The 17947-nt window shown below is 53.1% G+C and overlaps 1 protein-coding gene across 13 annotated transcripts in view; it reads left to right on the forward strand.

Moving 5' to 3' along the window:
- The window catches only part of Kif1a (kinesin family member 1A), an 86435-nt gene that overhangs the window by 39860 nt on the left and 28628 nt on the right, over nt 1-17947 (forward strand). For 6 of the 13 annotated variants that reach the window (XM_057761974.1, XM_057761975.1, XM_057761976.1 and 3 more), the window contains 12 exons: nt 39-118; nt 432-507; nt 2095-2174; nt 2616-2722; nt 3730-3813; nt 6277-6457; nt 6528-6600; nt 6778-6871; nt 7762-7910; nt 8257-8435; nt 10060-10197; nt 15794-15912. In XM_057761974.1, coding sequence (XP_057617957.1) covers nt 39-118; nt 432-507; nt 2095-2174; nt 2616-2722; nt 3730-3813; nt 6277-6457; nt 6528-6600; nt 6778-6871; nt 7762-7910; nt 8257-8435; nt 10060-10197; nt 15794-15912 — 1360 coding nt within the window. Of the gene's footprint in view, nt 1-38; nt 119-431; nt 508-2094; nt 2175-2615; nt 2723-3729; nt 3814-6276; nt 6458-6527; nt 6601-6777; nt 6872-7761; nt 7911-8256; nt 8436-10059; nt 10198-10904; nt 11157-15793; nt 15913-17947 lie in introns of all 13 variants that reach the window. The other 7 variants (XM_057761966.1, XM_057761967.1, XM_057761969.1 and 4 more) reach the window with 2 other exon arrangements.

Below are 17947 nucleotides of genomic sequence, written 5' to 3' on the forward strand. Positions count from 1 at the left end.
TCCCTGGGATCTCACCATGCTCTGTCTCACTACCCCAGGAAACAGAGAAGATCATTGCTGAGCTCAACGAGACCTGGGAGGAGAAGCTGCGGCGGACAGAAGCCATCCGAATGGAGAGGTGAACAGAGGGAGGCTGAGAACAGGCCTGGGAGTGAGAGCAATCCTGGCCTCTAGCCCTGGAAACCCAAACCCTGGGGGAGGTTGCATGCTAGCCATTGGACAAGTCTATACTGTCTGACCCAGGCAGCTAATATGTGGCACTGGCCCCTGGCCATTGCGGCCTTGAAGAACAGATCTGTGGGTGAGCCCAGTCCCACGGGTGGATGCTGCCCAGGCACTGCTGATAGCTCCTGGTTGGTGGGTGGGTCAGGCAGGGTGGGGATAGTCCTGGAAGCCTCTGAGCTTGAGCTGACTGCAGCTCTGTCTTCCAGGGAAGCCTTGCTGGCTGAGATGGGTGTGGCCATGAGGGAAGATGGTGGCACTTTGGGTGTGTTTTCTCCCAAAAAGGTAGGAGCTGAGTCGAGTGCTAGTGTGGACAAGGTGGCACCACCACTGGTGGACATCAAGTGGGGGGTTCTGGGGAAGGTGTCGTAGGATGGGGTTCTGACCCAGGCATGAATCAGCCTTACTTAGACTTTTCATTGTGTGGTGGGACATCCCGGTGGCTGGGTGACATCATGTCGGGCTCTGAACTGCTTGAGGTTTAGATTGGAACCCTCAGGACTGGAACAAGACTTGGGGGTAATGTTCAGGCTGCAGAGCTGAGTGTTGTGGGCCTATCCCCACCCTGAGTCTGCTACTTCTGGAAGCTTCTGGCCTTCCTTCCCAGAGCAGCTCCACGGGCTGCAAGGCCGAGTGGCAGAAGTCCAGGAGGATGGCGCTGGTCCCCAGTCATAGCCAGTTTCTAGGCCCTGCTTTGTGCTGAAGAAAGGCTGCCTTGGGGGAAGTGGAGTTAGCAGCTTAGGCATCTGAGAGATAGAGCCAAATACCCGTGGTGCGGCCTAACTAGATTCTACTGAGCTGCCTTGGTCTAGGACTGCTTAGAAACAATGTATCACATGACAGCTTGAGGTGGCAGGCTGGGGGACATGAAGAGAGGCCCAGGCCGCTGGTTCACTGTGCGCACACAGAGTGGTTGAGGACGGTCAGAACTCCACACCCATGCTTCAAAGTGCACTTGGATTTATAGTTTAGCGTGGCGGTGACTTACCTCCAGGGTACCATGAGGGGAAACAGGAAGCAGCCCGTCCTGGCACCTCTTCCTTGTTATAGGACCCTCGTCTAGGACACAGGTATAAAATGGCTCCAAAGAAGCTCGCAGGAGGGGGCTGAGGCAAGAACGACCTAGGACAAGAGGCAGAAGGCAGCTATCAATGGGTGTGGGAGACAGGAGGCAGATACCTTGACCTGGAGTTGGGATGCTAACGTGCAGGTCCTGGGTTGCTCAGTGGTGACTCCATCAGCTGATTCTTCCCAGGCCTCCGTGGAGACCCTTCTTGGCCAAGGCCCTTGTTCTTCTTGCTGATAGTTTCACTGGAGAATCTTTAGTTCTCGGTTGTCCCTCTAAAATGAGCTTCCCAGACCAGCTTTGTGTAGTGCAGGAGTCAGGGGCCTAGGACTCTTGAGACCAACCCTGGAGCCCGTTGTGCACCCTACATATCCAGGACTTCCAAACACAGATTCCATCTAAGCTTGACCTGGGTCCTCCAAGAACTGGGAACTGGGTCTTCCCAATCCCCCTGCAGCCCATCTTCCCACAAAACAGTTCAGGCCCCACCGAGCCTGCTGTTTTCAAGATGGGCTAAGCTTGGGCCCGGAACTTTGTCTTTCATTTTTCTGATGAGGAGTTGCCAATCTGTGAGGCCAGCTGAACTTGGGACTCTGGGGTTCTGGGTGCCCTACTAAAGGCTCCCTGGGGGGTCCTTGTCCTCCATGTCTCTTTTCTTCTCCACTGGGCTGGGTAGAGCATTATGTCCCCAACAAATCCAGTTCTGAGAATGGTGATACTTTGGCATCTGAGCAGAGGGCATGCGGGATGGCCACTGTGAGGACTCTGCTCCTCCCCAGGAGAGTGACCTTTCTGTTTCTTCCCAGACACCTCATCTTGTCAACCTGAATGAGGATCCGTTGATGTCAGAGTGCCTCCTCTACTACATCAAAGATGGAGTCACCAGGTAGGTGCTAGATGAAGGTAGAGGAAGGGTAGCCAGCTGAGGAGATCACAAGGTGAGGGAGCAATAGCATCTCCAGCCAGCCTGGTTCTAGTGGGTTGGGGAGTGCGGGTCCCCTGTTCCCACTATCCTGTGCTGTCCCTGAAGAGCTGAGTTGTGTATTAGCCCTATGTGGCCTGCAATGCTTTTTAAGTGTCTCTAGGGGCCATCTGGATTTCCCTATAGCCGGGCTGCCCTGGGGCTGTCTTGCCCGCTCTCATTTCTCCATGTTCCGACAGTACATACACCCTGGTATTTTAAAATAAAAACAAACATGAAACAAACAACAGCAAAAGCAACAGCAAAAGCCAGCTGGGCATCCCTAGGAAGCTGCACGCAGGAGTGGGTCAGGCAGAGTGGGTATGCCGGGGCCCTAATGCTATGCCACCCGTGATTCCTCAACAGAGTGGGCCGAGAAGATGCAGAGAGGCGGCAAGACATCGTCCTGAGTGGGCACTTCATCAAGGAGGAGCACTGCATCTTCCGGAGCGACTCCCGGGGAGGTGGAGAAGGTAGTGTCATCCTGTCTCACCCCACCACCCATCCTGCCCCCACATTGCTGATCAGGCATCAGCGAGACCTAGTAGCTCAGCCCTCGAGGGTAGGGTGCTAACCATTCACTCAGCTTCTCAGCTCTAAACATGCTTCTGGACAGAACTCTATGAGCCTTGAGGACAGCTGAGTGATTAGAAAGGTGTTTGGGAAAGGCCCGCTGACTCCTGTGGCCATGTGGCTGTTGCTCTGGGGAGCCAGCTGCCTTGAAGACTGGAGCCCAGGGTCATGGTGGGATGCTGGGACAAGGGGGGTGTTGAGTATGGCAAGTAAGCAGGCGGGGATGAGTATGGGCAGAGGGACAACGGGCCACATGGATGGAGCCCACTCTAGGGTTGACGTGGTTTTGAGAGCATGCTCTCCTGTTGGCTGGGTAGCAGCTGTCTGATTTCTCTGCCTGCCAGCACCCTGCATGGTGCTGCCTCAGTGCTGGGCCTGCGTGTGCTGGTGTGCAGACACTGGGTCCCTGCCTCTGCCGGTGTGCAGGGCTGGTGTCCTAGCCAGAAAGCATCTGACCATCCTCAGGCTTGTGAATCTATTATTAGATGCCTGCCTAACTTGGCCACCTTGGGATGGTAGGCCTCAATGGTGCTGGGGATAATTGCCACTCCTAGATTTTCCTGTCCACAGATTCCCATTTCTCTCCTGTGCAGACGAGTCAAAGGAATCTAGAGCCTCCTGTTACATGGTAGCTGCTCTCGTTCTTCTCCACTTAGAGACCTGAATAAGAACTTGAGAAGTCAAGCCTAGCATGGCCTCCTCAGCTTTGACCTTGGCTCATGTGTCTACTTTTTGACATATTTTCCTCCTTGACTAACTGATGGGACCCTTGGGTTCATCCAGGGGTCATGATCAGGTTCTATGGCCGGCCGGGGATGAGGAACCTGACTGGTGCCTGCCAGGGGCCAGGAGAGCTGAGCCACTGAAGTAACAGCTTCTTACAGTGTCCCTCTTATCTGTCTTGCAGCCGTGGTGACCCTGGAGCCCTGTGAAGGAGCTGACACGTATGTCAATGGCAAAAAAGTCACTGAGCCCAGCATCCTGCGGTCAGGTATGGCTGGGAACACTCGGGGACTGCAGGGTAGACAAGGCGAAGCCTCAGGGCTCATCCTGTCAGGCACAGTTTGCTCCCCGCAAAAGGCAGCATTGCTGTGAACAGCAATGAGACCCTCTGGTCCCCAAACTGGGCACTTGAGGACTAGAGTGCCTGGACCTGAGACTAGAAAAGCAGAGGGGTTCCCACTTACAGGATACCGGGCTAGTGCAGAGTGAGAAGTCAGAGTGGGAGGTCCCTAATGGTCACTTTGTTGGGCTATGCTCAGGAGAGAGGGCAGGAGACAGGCAGATGGTTGGCCCAACTGTGGTCAGTGTGGGACAGGTGAGCGCCCTCTTCAACACCTGTTTCCTGGGATTAAATACTATAATCTCCACCCTGCTGCTATAAAAACCACACACATGGAGGTGTTAAAATCTCTTTCAGAAAAGTCATATAGGATATTTAAGGTGGGTCTCCAGATGATGTAGCTCTTGCCTGCATGATGGGAGGCATGGATGTACATGGGATTGAAGACAGAGCTGGGCCAGATGAATACTGAAATATACACACATGTATAAGGAGACATCTCAAGGCACCAACTTACAGGAGCGCCAGTCACCATCTGTTGCTGAAACAGAGCATCCGAGGAAACCATTTGGGGGAAAAGGATTGCTTTTGGCTCACAGTTTCAGAGGCTCCAGCCCATCTTCACTGCTTTGGGCCTGTGGTAGTCAGAGCATCATTGTGGAAGGGTGGGTGAAACAGAGCTGCTCACCTCTCGGTTGCCAGGAAGCAGAGGTGAGAATAAGAAGGTTCTGGAAACAGACACACCCTTCAAAGGCATACACTCTACTTCCGCCAACAAACCCCACCTCCTGGTCACTCACTCATCCTCCAGTGAACTCACCAATAGAGTAATCGACCAGTGAAGTTAGTACTCTCATGATCCGATCGCCTCTCAATAGTGCCACCGGCTGGACCCCTAGCCTTCAACATCCTTTGAGGGAGACATCATTCTGAACCCGCAGCATTCTACTCCTAGTCCCCCAGGCTGTGCCCATCTCACAATGCAAAGTGTATTCCGTCTGTCTCCAAGAGTCTCCACACACTTAAAGTTCCATCATTGCTTAGGAGCCCAAGTGTAAAGTGTCCTCTTAGGCTCAGGCCAAACTGTGGCGAGCCCATGTAACACCAGAATGGAAATGACATACTTCTGGTACACGATGAGTCAGGGTGTACATTCCCATACTGAAGGGGAGAAAAAGAAAATTAGCCAGGAGGAACGGGGCTAGAGCAAGACAAAAACTCAGCAGGGCAAACGTTAAATCCCATAGCTCCATGTTTAGAAGCTAAGGCATGTTGTGTACAATGCAAACTTCAAAGGCCTCGGTAACCTCATCCCTCTGACCTCCCCCGCTGTAGCCTACAAGGCTCATCTGGAAGGCTCTGCTGTGGCTCATGGCTTTCCTTAGAAGATGTTCTGTGTTCTGGGCATCTCTAACATGCTGGGATCTTCACAGAAACATAGCATTTACTCTCATGGCTCTATACGCTTTCCTCTCAAGGTCTGCCTGTGAGGTATATAATTTCTACAATATATTTAATATATTATATATTATAAACATATGAAAAAAATATATAAAACTGACCTCTCCAAATTTACATTGAAATCTGTTTGGAAGCCTTTGTAACTACATAACTCTAATGGTTCACGTATCTGCAAAATCATCATCACTTGGACAATGCTAAAACCCACTGCCAGCTTCAGCGGTACCTGGGCCTGCTTGGGTCACGGCTGCAGTTGCCACTGAGTATCTGGATGACTGGACACAGGGAAGTACTTCCCGAGACAGCCTGTGCACACACCTCCCTTGGCTCTAGCATGTCAATGTGCTTCTTTTCTACTAAAACTTCCAAGTTTTTAAAATCTTCTGCTCTGGTTGTTGCTCCCCAGTCATACTGTAAACCTGGTCAGAATCAGCCGTTGGAGTCCATGCCATAGCTACCTGGATGCTATGCTGCCTTGAAATCCCTTCCACCAAGTTAATTAGTCCAACACTTTGAAATCCAGCCTCTCACATGGTCTTAGCACATGGACAACACGTAGCCATGTTCTTTGCCAGGACATAGTGTGAATAACCTCTAGCCCAAGTTCTCATGGAATCCTGTTCTCATCTGAAACCTCACGAACGGTCTTACATCTGATCTCCAATCAGTGTTCCAATCCTTTGAACTTAGCCTTATAGCATCCTGGGACTTCTATAGCCTGTGTCTCTAAACGTTACCAATCCCTCCTACAAAACCGAAACCACATAGTCAAGGGGATAGATTTGGGAGACAACAAGGAGTCCATTCCAAGGAGAAAGGTGATTTGGAGCCAGGGTTTGGGGGGCTGGATGCTCTTCCCGAGGTGGGTGATGCTAGGATACCCAGACAGATGAAGTACCTGCACCCCTTTCTCCCTTCTCCATCTCCCAGGAAACCGTATCATCATGGGCAAGAGCCACGTTTTCCGTTTTAACCACCCCGAGCAGGCCCGCCAAGAGCGTGAGCGAACCCCCTGCGCAGAGACGCCTGCCGAGCCAGTGGACTGGGCCTTCGCCCAACGGGAACTGCTGGAGAAGCAGGGCATCGACATGAAGCAGGAGATGGAGCAGAGGTGAGGCCTGGGGGCAGATGCCTGCCTGCCAAGTCTCATGGCCTTGTGTTCACCCAATGCTCTCTTGCAGGCTCCAGGAGCTGGAGGACCAGTACCGGCGAGAACGGGAGGAGGCCACATACCTGCTGGAGCAGCAGAGGCTGGTGAGGATGTGCACCCCACTTTCCAGGCCCCTATATGCTCTAGCCCACTGGGAAGGCAGCTCTCTGTTCCCTCTGGCCATGCTCTCTGCTGGCCAGGTCCCTCCTTTGCACTCCAGTGGGCTAGGGTAAGACCGTCTCAGTTGATGGTAGAACCACAGGCCCTCCCTGTCTCTTCAGGACTATGAGAGTAAGCTGGAGGCCCTACAGAAGCAGATGGATTCCAGGTACTACCCAGAGGTGAATGAGGAGGAGGAAGAACCAGAGGATGAAGGTAAGGACTTAAATTGGGCTTGTCTCCTAGCAACAGGGCCTGAAAGACCAGGTCCCAGGTGGCTCTCTGGAGGTCTGAACTTTTGCCCTGGGAGGTAAACCTCCTTCATTCAGGGAACTATCCTACAGGCAAGGTTTGGGAGGCTGTACTGGAGCAAGTGACCACACGTCTCATGCACACAGACACGTATTTGTTCATGGGAGTGGGCCAGAACCATGGGTGGTCCTGATGAGGGCTCTCCATGTTTACTGTGTGGTGTGTGGAGACCACCAAAGACCTGGTTCACTCTGCACCTCAACTAAGGATTCCCCTTTTCAGAAGGGCTTCGTGAATAGAGGATGTGTGAGCCTCTACTCTGCTCTTCTTCCTCTCCCAAGAGTGCTCTTCCTCACTGCCAACCCCGCAAGGCAGGTGTGGCAATCACTGGTGATACGGCCTCTGAGCTGCTTTGACTTCCAACCTATTAGGGAAGCTCATTTGCGGGGGGGCACTTAATCTTTGGGTGATCTGGGGCATTTCCACATTTCTTATTTGACTGGTCCTTCTGTTAGGGTCTCCTTTCTCCACACCAAGAGGGCTTAGTATGAAATCAGGAATGCGAGCATGGGGACCCCAACCCAGAATGGCAGGGACTGATCGGAGGAGCCTTTATCTGGGGAGAGAGGGCTGGAACCCAGCCAGTTTTCCAAGTTAGCCTGCCCTTCAACATCTATCTCTGGCTACATTGACTACAGAAGGGCTACTCTTTATTCAACAAACCAGCTACAGTGTGGACCGGATCCACTCAGCTGGTCCTGTGATGTTGCCAAGTCATCTTGATCTTACAGGACTCAGGTTGTGGTAGGCTATATTATGACTTTCTTTGATGACACCCATGGCTTCTCCCCTAGTCCAGTGGACCGAGCGGGAGTGTGAGCTGGCATTGTGGGCCTTCCGGAAATGGAAATGGTACCAGTTCACTTCTCTACGGGACCTGTTGTGGGGCAATGCCATCTTCCTGAAGGAGGCCAACGCCATCAGCGTGGAGCTAAAGAAGAAGGTGGGAATCCATCAGAGGAGTTGGGTTCTTCATGAGTGATGGGCTAGTTGCTTATAGTCACAGCTCAATACCAGCACTCAGCCAACCCTAGAGCTGACTGGGGCTCTTGCCTGAACTAGGTACCCAGTGTAGGTGGTTGAAGGAAGCCCTGGAACTGGGCTTGGGAATCAACAAGCAATGGCGGGGACCAGGGTTGGAGTGTCGAACATTTTTCAGTGACTAGTTGAATAGTTTGGTGAACTATAGAATATAGAGCTGCAGTCTCGGTGGGGTGGGGAGAAGCTCCCTGGAAACCTGGCTCCCTCTCAGCAAGGAGTGGATGAATGAGCATCTTCTCCCCTTCCAGGTCCAGTTCCAGTTTGTCCTCCTCACAGACACCCTCTACTCCCCACTGCCGCCAGACCTACTGCCTCCAGAAGCTGCCAAAGACCGAGAGACACGGCCCTTCCCCCGAACCATTGTGGCAGTGGAGGTCCAGGATCAGAAGAACGGGGCCACCCACTACTGGACGCTAGAGAAACTCAGGTGCCGCTGATGGGCAGTGAGGTGGATGGTGGACGGGTGTCTTCCTCGGGGACAGAAACAGACTGGAGTGTGCTTCACAACAATGCCAGTGTGTCTCTGGGTGTGATGTTTTTGTTCTGCTTCTGAAGGAGCCCTCAGGCAGTAGAGGGGCCTGCAAGGTGGCTCAGTGCCTGCAATCTGGTCTGTGCCAAGGACCTTAGAGCTGGGATGGGGGGGGCTGGCTTCTCCACTCTACATGCCTGAGGGAAATCATCCCCTCAGCTCCCGGAAGACTGAGGATCTGGGCAGGTGGTAGTGCCCTGCCATAACTGAAGTTTTCCACTGCTTGTGTGTTTTATGAGTACTTCTGCCTCTTTAGACTCCTCCCCTAACTCTTGCCAAGTCTTCATGTGTGAAGATGACCGGGTAATGACTTAGCATCTGCCACGAGAAGGGTAGAATGTACTCACAGCCCTGGGAAGAGGAGGCACAAGACAGGCCCATGACTGGGCATCAGTGCAGGCTAGGAGTCAGAAAGCCTGGGACTGCGGAGGAAAATGTGGAGTAGCTGGTCTCTGTGGACCAGCTCCCTGAATTAGGCCAGCCTTGAGCAAAGGACCTTCCTAGTTTCTCGCTGTCCTTGGTGATTGAAGGCAGAGAGAACACTGGTCAAGTGTGTGAGACCTTAGGAAGAGGGGAGGTGAGTGTGGACTTGGGGTCTATGGGTTAGCATGTAGAAAGCAGGCTCACGAATGAGTTGTTAGTTATCTCTCAGAATTAGTTAGATCAGAGGCTCTCAACCTGTGGGTCGGGACACCTTGGGGATGAATGACCCTTTCACAGGGGTCGCTTAAGACTACTAGAAAACACAAATATTTACATTACAATTCATAACAGTTGCAAAATTACAATTATGAAGTAGTAACAAGAATAATTTTATGGTTGGGAGTCACCACAACATGAGGAACTGTATTGAGGGGCCGCAGTATTAGGAAGGTTGAGAACCACTGAGCTAGGTAGAGAGGGCTCTTCCCGGTCAGTCAGGCCTCCTGAAGATAGCAAATATGAACAGCAAACATTATTAGTAGGCACACCCTTTTCTTGTTCAGTTTGTGTGTGCCTCTGGGCTCTCCATCCCTGCTGTGTCCTAGGAAGTCAGGCGGAATATAACACCATCCATAGTGGATGTTTCTCTTCCTAGAAGGCAAACTCTGAGCCCTCTAGAGAGCACGATCTCACTTTCTTCCTCCTACATTTTGTCCTGCCTGGGGGTGGGGTGATATTTAAAAATGCTTTGTGGTCTCCATTCCCTTTCCTGCCTCACGACAAGAGCTTTCAGGGCTGTGCTACCAATCCCGCTTCTGAGTTGCTGTAGGGTGTCTCCCCACGTCTCTGTCAGCTCTCCAGCTGTGCCCTGCCTTGTCAAGTCTGTTCAGCTCACTTTTGCCATCACCGGGTAGGACTTGGGAGGCAGTTGGGGGTGACCTGCCATTCTCATGGGTTTCTAGCTGGCAGACCTCTGAGCCTGTGACCCTGACAGGACGGTGGCGATGGGACCAAGCCGAGCCTGATGCCTAGGAGGAATGGGGTGCCAGGCTGCTTCTGGGCACTGGTCTGAGCCTACATGGTCTTTGAACCCCAACAGGCAACGCCTGGACCTGATGCGGGAGATGTATGACAGAGCCGCAGAGGTGCCCTCCAGCGTCGTTGAGGACTGTGACAACGTGGTGACCGGCGGGGACCCTTTCTATGATCGCTTCCCCTGGTTCCGGCTGGTGGGCAGGTGGGCACCTCCTCCCATCCAGAGAGAGAGAGAGAGAGAGAGAGAGAGAGAGAGAGGGAGAATGAGTGCACACAGTGGGGTCAGAGCCCAGACCCTGAGCTGCCCTGTCCTGAAGTCAAGAAAGCCATGTTCCACTTTTGTCCTTCTCTCCATCATTCCTCATCATGCACCTGTAGGCCCAGCTTTTTTTTTTTAGGAGACCTGGGGTGGCATCTTGTCACTACTGCCGTCACCTACTGTGATACATATCCATGAGTGTGTGTGTTGCCCAAGTACCCAGGTGCCTACAGCAGGCATTCTAAGTGACTAGTGTTTTGGGGGTGGGAACACAGAGGCTCCTTCCTTGTTTTCCAGTCTGGTGTCTGTATCTAGTCTCCGACCCCCATGTCATCCAAGGAGGCCCTCAAAAAGCTTTGGCTATAGCCAGCCTGGACCCTTGTTCTCGCTCATACCCGTTGGTGGTGCTTTCCAGAGCCTTCTACTGATAATGGATTCTGTTGTCGTTGTTAGCTTGGGGTGTTTTGTTTTGTTTCCTCTTCCCAGCCCTGAGACTGGGCGCCTTTTCGTTCATCGTCTTTTAAAGCAGCGTTTCTTGGTGGTTGGTGCTTGGTTTGAAACAGAAGTCCTCCTTGTCCCGCCCCACCCTGCCCCACCTTCCCCAGAGTAGCTGGTGTTAACCTCTTTCTGTCTTGTCGCACTAACCTCAGTTCAGTCATCTCTGGCTGCAACAGCTACCCTCTTCTCAACACATGCATGAGCGAGCGCATGGCTGCTCTCACCCCCTCCCCCACCTTCTCGAGCCCCGACTCCGACACCACCGAGCCTGCCGAGGAGCAGAGCGTGGGGGAGGAGGAGGAGGAGGAGGAGGACCTGGAGGACGACGTCTTTCCGGAGCACACGCTGTGCGACGGCCGGGACCCGTTTTACGACCGGCCCCCCCTGTTCAGTTTAGTAGGAAGGTTGGTGAGGTTGAGGCACGCATGCTGGGGAGGAACCAGCTCTTTTGCATAGGAGCACTGCTGTGGCAATCGGTGGGGTTATCAGGGCAGACACCGGACCCTCTGGGCCAGGCAGGCTAGGGCTAGCTTCTGAGGAAACTGAGAAAGCCCGGCTCCCCTGTGTCTTCACAGCGGGATATATGCACATCTAGAAGATGGATACTCTGGCTCAGCAGGGAAGAGTCTGGGCTTCGAGTACAGAGCTACAGCCAAGAGCTCCTGGTGCCCACTCTGGGTAGCTGGGATGGTTCCTGTAGTGGCTGTAGGAAGTGAACAAGATTCTGTGACCCCTTGGGCAGGGTTCAAGGGGCATTTGAGAGTGGAAGAAAGATATCCCCAGGAAGGATGCTCCAAACCCTTGTCTTGGGAATCAGCTTTATTCAATTGAGGTGCCTTCTGCTTATTCCACTGTTGTCCAAAAAAGAAGGTACCCTATGTATTCAGTGCTACTCTGTTCTGAGAAAAAGCCAGACTGTGAGCCTCCCAGGGCAGGGGAGGAAGGGCCTCCACCTCTCTGCTTTAATTTTGTGGAGCCTAGCAGGTGAGAACAGTTCCAAGCCCCTGACCCAACATGATGAGATGGGCACGTGCCCTTTGCAGAGAACCCCCAGCTGCTTACTTTCTGGAACAGGTGAGGGAGGCTGAGGTTGAGGGAGTGGGCTGCAGGGAGGCAGGTCTAGTTGCTGGCTTCAGCAGTAAGGCACATAACTTCAGACATGCTAGGGTTTGTCGCTTACCTGCTTGGAATGGCTGCAGTCTTAGGAGTGTCCTCTTGTGGAGTTTAAGATTGATTCTCGGACAGTGGGAGTTTCAGAGCTCTTGATCTTGGGGCACAAGTATTGAAAGTTCAAGGCTGAGCCTAGTCCCTTACAGACTATGGACTTTCTATGCCATTCCTTCCTTCCTTCCTTGAATGGAGGTGGTGGTGTGAGAGCCCCTCTCCCTTTAGGGAGGTAGCAGGTCCCATATCACTGGCCAGGAATGTCTCTGATGTGTTCTCCTAACTGTCGTTGGCTGATGTTAGCCATGATGAGCTCCCAGCTGCACACAAATGGGTAACCTCTCCCTCTGAGGTACCCTGGGTCTGGACTTCCACCCCGCTGAGCCTGAGCAAGAGGAACAGATTACAGGCCAGCTCTGCACAGGCTCCCCCCAGTGAGCCTTGGGCTATAGTATCAGACCTCCCATGCCTGCTGGGCCCTGGGTGTGGTTCCGGGTGTCAGGTAGACAAGGGGTCAGGAGACACAGAGGATGATGATATTGAGGAGACATGGGGTATGGGCTCCTCAGTCTTGTGAAAAGAGCTGGGTCCTTCCAACGTTGTTCCCCCCTCTTGTGGATTTGAGATTTCACAAAACGACCAAACTTAGCAAAAGTCATCCATGAGAGGCCCGGGCCCCTGTATTGTGGGGTACTCTGTGCAAGGCTTCATTTGGCAATATCCTGACCTTTTTGGTTTGGCAAGAATTGGCTTCTCCGCACAGCAGCTATGCAGGCCCAGCCCTGAAGAGGGCTCCACCTTGATTTTCCTTTTACCCTCTGGTAGCTGCTGGCTCTCTCTCCAAAGCTTAAGCAAAATTGGGGTGCCCACTCTCGTCCCCTCTGGAAAGGCTTCCCGGGGCCCCAGCATGCGTTTCTGCACCTCACCAATCTGTGGTTAGCGCTGCCTCCTCCCTCCTGCCTCGCCACACGTGCCGCTCTGCCCGTCCTGCCCTGCCCTCCTCTCCTCTTTTGGGTGTTCAAGTCTGCTTCAAGGTAATCTGGATCTGGGCAGTCGTCTCGTGGCTATAACCAGAGAGCCTCTTCTCACATCCCAGGTCTCTGATGGTTAGGTGTCAGGTGGCCTGGGGATGTGGTTGAGTTGGCTGGTGAAGTAGGCCCAGAGGCTCCCATTTTCTACCTCACACACATCCAGAAGATGGGGGCAGGGAGGCAGGCACAAGAGAGAGGAGGATAAGAGTTAAGGGTTTAGGGGGGATCTGGGGAGGGTACTAGAGGGGTAAATGTTGACCCAGAAAGAAGCTGCACCTGTTAGCTCCATGAGTCTCTTAGCTCCATGCTGGGCCTCCTTATCCGGGCCTCCTGTCTTTGCCAGTGTGGCTGTGACAATATTCTACTGACCGAGAGCAGCCAGGTGTTCGACTGATGTGGCACACTGAGGTTGGCAAGGGCTGTGTTCTGACCCTGTAGCGGCTTACACTATCTTCTAGTTGTTTCTGGTGCCCAGAGAACAGGTAAGATGAAGGCTAGAGTCTATGATCCCCCTGAGCGGTGTCCGCCTGGGTGCCCTCATCTCCCAGGTGTGCTGGCTGAATGAGTTCTACTCAGAGTGGGGCACAGAAGCCTTCCAGATTCAGCTTGTGGTCCCTTCAAAACCAGTCCTGCCCCTGGAAGGCAGTCCAGGCCCAGAGATCTCTTCTAGCAGAATAACCCCACCACAGTGCCAAGTGGGCTGGGTTGATGGTGTAGATCGTGTAAAGGAAAGGGGAACATTACATCATTTTTGTCCTCGCCAACATCTGAGGCTGCAGCTGGATCCACAGTTCCCATGTGATCTGTGTGGGGATCATGACATCAGGGAGGATCTGGGGCTTTGGCCAAAAATGGGTCTCTTTCAGCACATGACCCCCAGCCTCCAGTGAGAGATTAGGGTTAGGATTAGATATGGACCATACGGTTCCTACAGTTTGAATGGGGATCTTGGCAGCCTGGATTTTCCCTCTCTGATGGGAGGAAGTTCTAAAAGATGGAGATGCAAGATTGATTTGTGATTAGTTGCACTGCCAAGCAATAAGTGACAGGATTGAGAGCTATCTAAAGGGTAACTTGCAGGTCCCATCCTAGCTCTGGCCCTTGCTGCCATCCTGGCTACTGCCCAATGTTTTTATGCATCAGTTTCTTCTCTTGTGAAATGAGCCTGCGTGCCATATTGCACCAGCTCTAATGGGCCATGCCAGACTCTAGACTCTACATCCATCAAAGAGGAGAGCACAGCTAGCTAAATTTGGGGGCATCATGGTTAGGACATAGTTGATAAGCTACCTTCCAGGTGTTGGGGAGCAGCAGCTGTCCCAGGATGTGTATTTCTTCTTTGGGTCCTACAGTCTCTGGGGTCACCCCATTTTACAATAGTCCTCGTAGGGAGCCTGGATAGCTGCCTGCTGATGTCTTACTGTATGACCTAGGCACGGCCTTGCTCTGCCTCAGTCTCCCTCTCTGGGTACTGCTCCAGAACCCCTAGTTCTGGATGGTGGGGAAGGGTCAAGTGGTGAGCTTCCCTATGGGTACTCACAGAGCTGGGGGTATCCCCATAGCGCCAGTAGGGCTCATCTGTCTAGCTCAGAACCTGGGCTTGAGTTCAAGCAAGCTCTGTGCATCCTCTAGAGAGGTAACTTATGTTATCAGGGCCTTGGGATGGCAGAGGTAGGTTTCGGTCTGGCTCAGGGTCCCTGAATAGCCAGCACAGTTCCAGTGTGGCTATTCCCTCAAAGTCCTCTGTAGGTTCTCTATATCCTCTCCACAGTAATGCCCTGACTGGTGCCTTGAACAAAAGGGTTTGGGCTAGTGCCCTTCCTGAGAGGCCACTGTGCTAGGAAACTGGGTCCCAGGGAGATAGCCCAGGGGGACCATTATGCCCTTTGAAGGTAGCTGCCTCCCACCCTCCAAGGCCTGACTTGGAAGACTTTGCTAGAACAACTTGCTGAAACTCTGTCATATATTAAAAGCACAGAAAACCAGAAAGACTACAGAGAGGTTCTTAAAGTCAGAAGATGGAACCAGAATGAGCTGTTGTCATGAGAGCAGGCAGATGACAGGGACTCATTGGCCCGTGTGGCCAGGTGGAGGCTGCACGTGGGGGCAGTAAGATGGGGTTGGCCGTCCTTGACTGCATAGGGCTTAGATGATTCAATAAGGAGCTTGGGCGTACCTGAAGGTGTGGGGACTTCTATGTGACAGGTGCAGGCAGGGTGATGGAGAGGCTGAGGGAGCTCCAGCAAGACTCTTGATATAGGTAGTGTTGTCTAGCAGAGAGGATCAGGGCAGTGCCCAGGCTTCTGAGTGATGGGCGCACATTCGGAGTTATGCCTGCCCCGAGAAGGGTAACACCTAGGGACGGGTTGTGTTTGACCTCCAGGTAAGCGGAGAGGGCACGGGTGTCTGTTAAAGGAGCTCCACGGAGGGGTTGCTTGATGGCGCCATGGAAAGTAGACATCCGTACTCTAAGCGTTGAGGCTTTGTGAGCATGTCCCTGTTCAGCCCAGGTCCCCCAGCCCTTGAAGCAGGCTGAAACCCCCTCTTCAGCTGTTCTCTTCTCAGACAGCCATGTCCAGGCTGAGCTGGGCTGTGCCCTCCACTCACTGAGCTCCTTCCTCTCTGTTCCTCCCCCTCCTGTCTTCTCTGAGCACTGAAAACCCTCCTCCCTCACCCCCCGTCCTTGCCTGTGCCCAGCCCACCTCGCTGCGTCTGTCTGCCCTGGCTGTCTCGCCGCTTTGCTACGCTTTGCAGCTTCATGTTGTGTGTGAGCCGGCCTTGGTATCACTGTTGTAGCTCAGAGCACCTCCCGAGGGTCGCCTGTGACAATGGCTCTGCTCCTGCAGGGCCTTCGTATACCTGAGCAACCTGCTGTACCCTGTGCCCCTGGTGCACCGCGTGGCCATCGTCAGCGAAAAGGGAGAGGTGAAAGGCTTCCTCCGTGTGGCGGTGCAGGCCATCTCAGGTGTGTGTGGCTCTGAGGCCCTTGGCGGAAGTGGGGGGCTTTGCCTTTGCAAGCAAAGGTGGGAGGAAAAATATTGTGCAGGAGCCAATATGAAACTGACTTTACCCAGGACCCACCCGGCCTCCCTGAGGCCAACCAGGCAGGAGGGCAGGTGGGGCTTGAAGGAAAAGTATGCCAAGTCCTTGGTTCTGGCCTCCTAGGCTCTCCTGGACTAGACGGGGACATCTCAGCTATGCAGGCTCTGCCCAGGATGCCTGAGCCTGCTCTGGCTTGGAGTTCCCACCTATCACACAGTTCAGGTGGGCCCAGAGATTTCTGTTACCTCCCAGCAGCATGGACTGCCTACCTGCCAGCCCAGCCCACTCGCCACTTTCTCCATAGTCAAGGGAACCTGCAGACTGCTGGCCCCTCCCAGAGTGGCTCTCAACAGCTGCCTCAGTTTCTCTTCTATGTTCCTCCCTTAGGTCCTGGTCTCAGGCACAGGCCTAAGCTGGAGGCTGTAGACTCTCCTCATCGGTGGGCCTGAAAACAGAGGCTCCTCCATTGTAAAAGGCGTACAGTTTCTCACGCCCCATCCCTCTGGAATAGCCGGGAGGTCCCAGGATTAGCCAGTTGCAGAAGCCCCTGGGCCTCCGTTTGCTCATCTGTAGTCCTATAATGCAATCCTTGCATGGTGAGAATGTTTGTAGGACTTCCGAGAACAGTGTGAGGTCATGGTTCAGAAGGTAGCCGCAGGTCAGTGGTGACATCTGCTGTAACAGCAGTTCAAAGGTCTGTATACCATGGCTGCCCAGGCACCTGGGGACAGGGAGACAGGAACCGAGTGGGGCTGAGTGGGATGCTGCAGGTCGGCCATGGTTAGTCTGGCGCTGGCTCAATGTGGGCCCCTGGAGGATCTGGGAAGGCCAGCATCCCAGTGTGTTACACACTCCCAGGTTCTCATATTGTTCTAGATTGTCACACTCCCCAGGTTCTCCTACCTCCAGGATATTATGTCCCAGCTATCCCCCTCACTCTCATACTCTCAGATTCATGATACCCCAACTTCTCACACCCCAAATACCACCAATATACTTGTACCCCCAGGTTCTTCTCTCCCCCAGGCTCTCATACCTCTGACCTTCCAATGCCTCTTCCTCCTCCACTCGGAAATGTCTAATCATTCCTTCCCTGGTATTCTGGCCACATTAGGTGACATCGGTTCTACTAATTAAGCTAATTGTGGGCTGTATTGCCACTCTCGTCAGCCTGTGATTTCCAAATGTCCTGCCCTGCCCCCGCCCGTTCCAATCTATCACCAGTCATGACGCACTAATAATTGCTTAGATGAGCACAGTCACTGTTTCCCCCAGCGCTGGTCCAGAGCTCCCCTCTAGCAAGGAAAACCAGGAGTGGGAATTATGACCTGGTTAAAAAAAAAAAAAAAAAAAAAAAAAAAAAGCCCAGACTTCAGTACCACCCTGGCCTCACTGCTGGAAAGTGAATGTTACCGAGACATCCTTGTTTAGGGGTGCCTCCTTCCTGGGGAGTTCCTCCTCCATCTTGCCAGGCCCTTAATCTCCTATCTGATCTAGCAGCTCCTAACCACACCGGGTAGATGTCTCCATCTTGTCCAAATATTCCTCGAGGCCAAGGGACTCGCCTACGTCCCTTGCAGAAGAAGTGGCTAACCTGCTCTGTTCTCAGTAAGAAGAGCCCTCTAGGGGGTCATCCTTAGGATTGCTGGCCAATGATCCCATCTCCAAATTTAAGCTGAGGTCTACCTCCACTCTAAACCCAGCGGGACTCAGTGGGTCCCCCATATATCAGAGGAGGGCTGAGAGTTAGGAAGGTGTGTGAGGCTCAGAGCCCAGGCCTATGAGCAGCCACAGCCCTGCTGTCCCCCAAGTCATATTCAGGAAAAGAGGCTATGATGAAGTCTGATCTGGGATCCCCAGATCTTCTATGAAGACAACTGGATTTTAGCACGTTTGGGGTCATAACTAATATCTCCCCACCTGTGGCAAAGAAAGAAAGGAATTGAGGAAACACACAA

The sequence above is a fragment of the Chionomys nivalis genome, chromosome 2 (genome assembly GCF_950005125.1).
Source record: "Chionomys nivalis chromosome 2, mChiNiv1.1, whole genome shotgun sequence".
NCBI lineage: Eukaryota > Metazoa > Chordata > Mammalia > Rodentia > Cricetidae > Chionomys > Chionomys nivalis.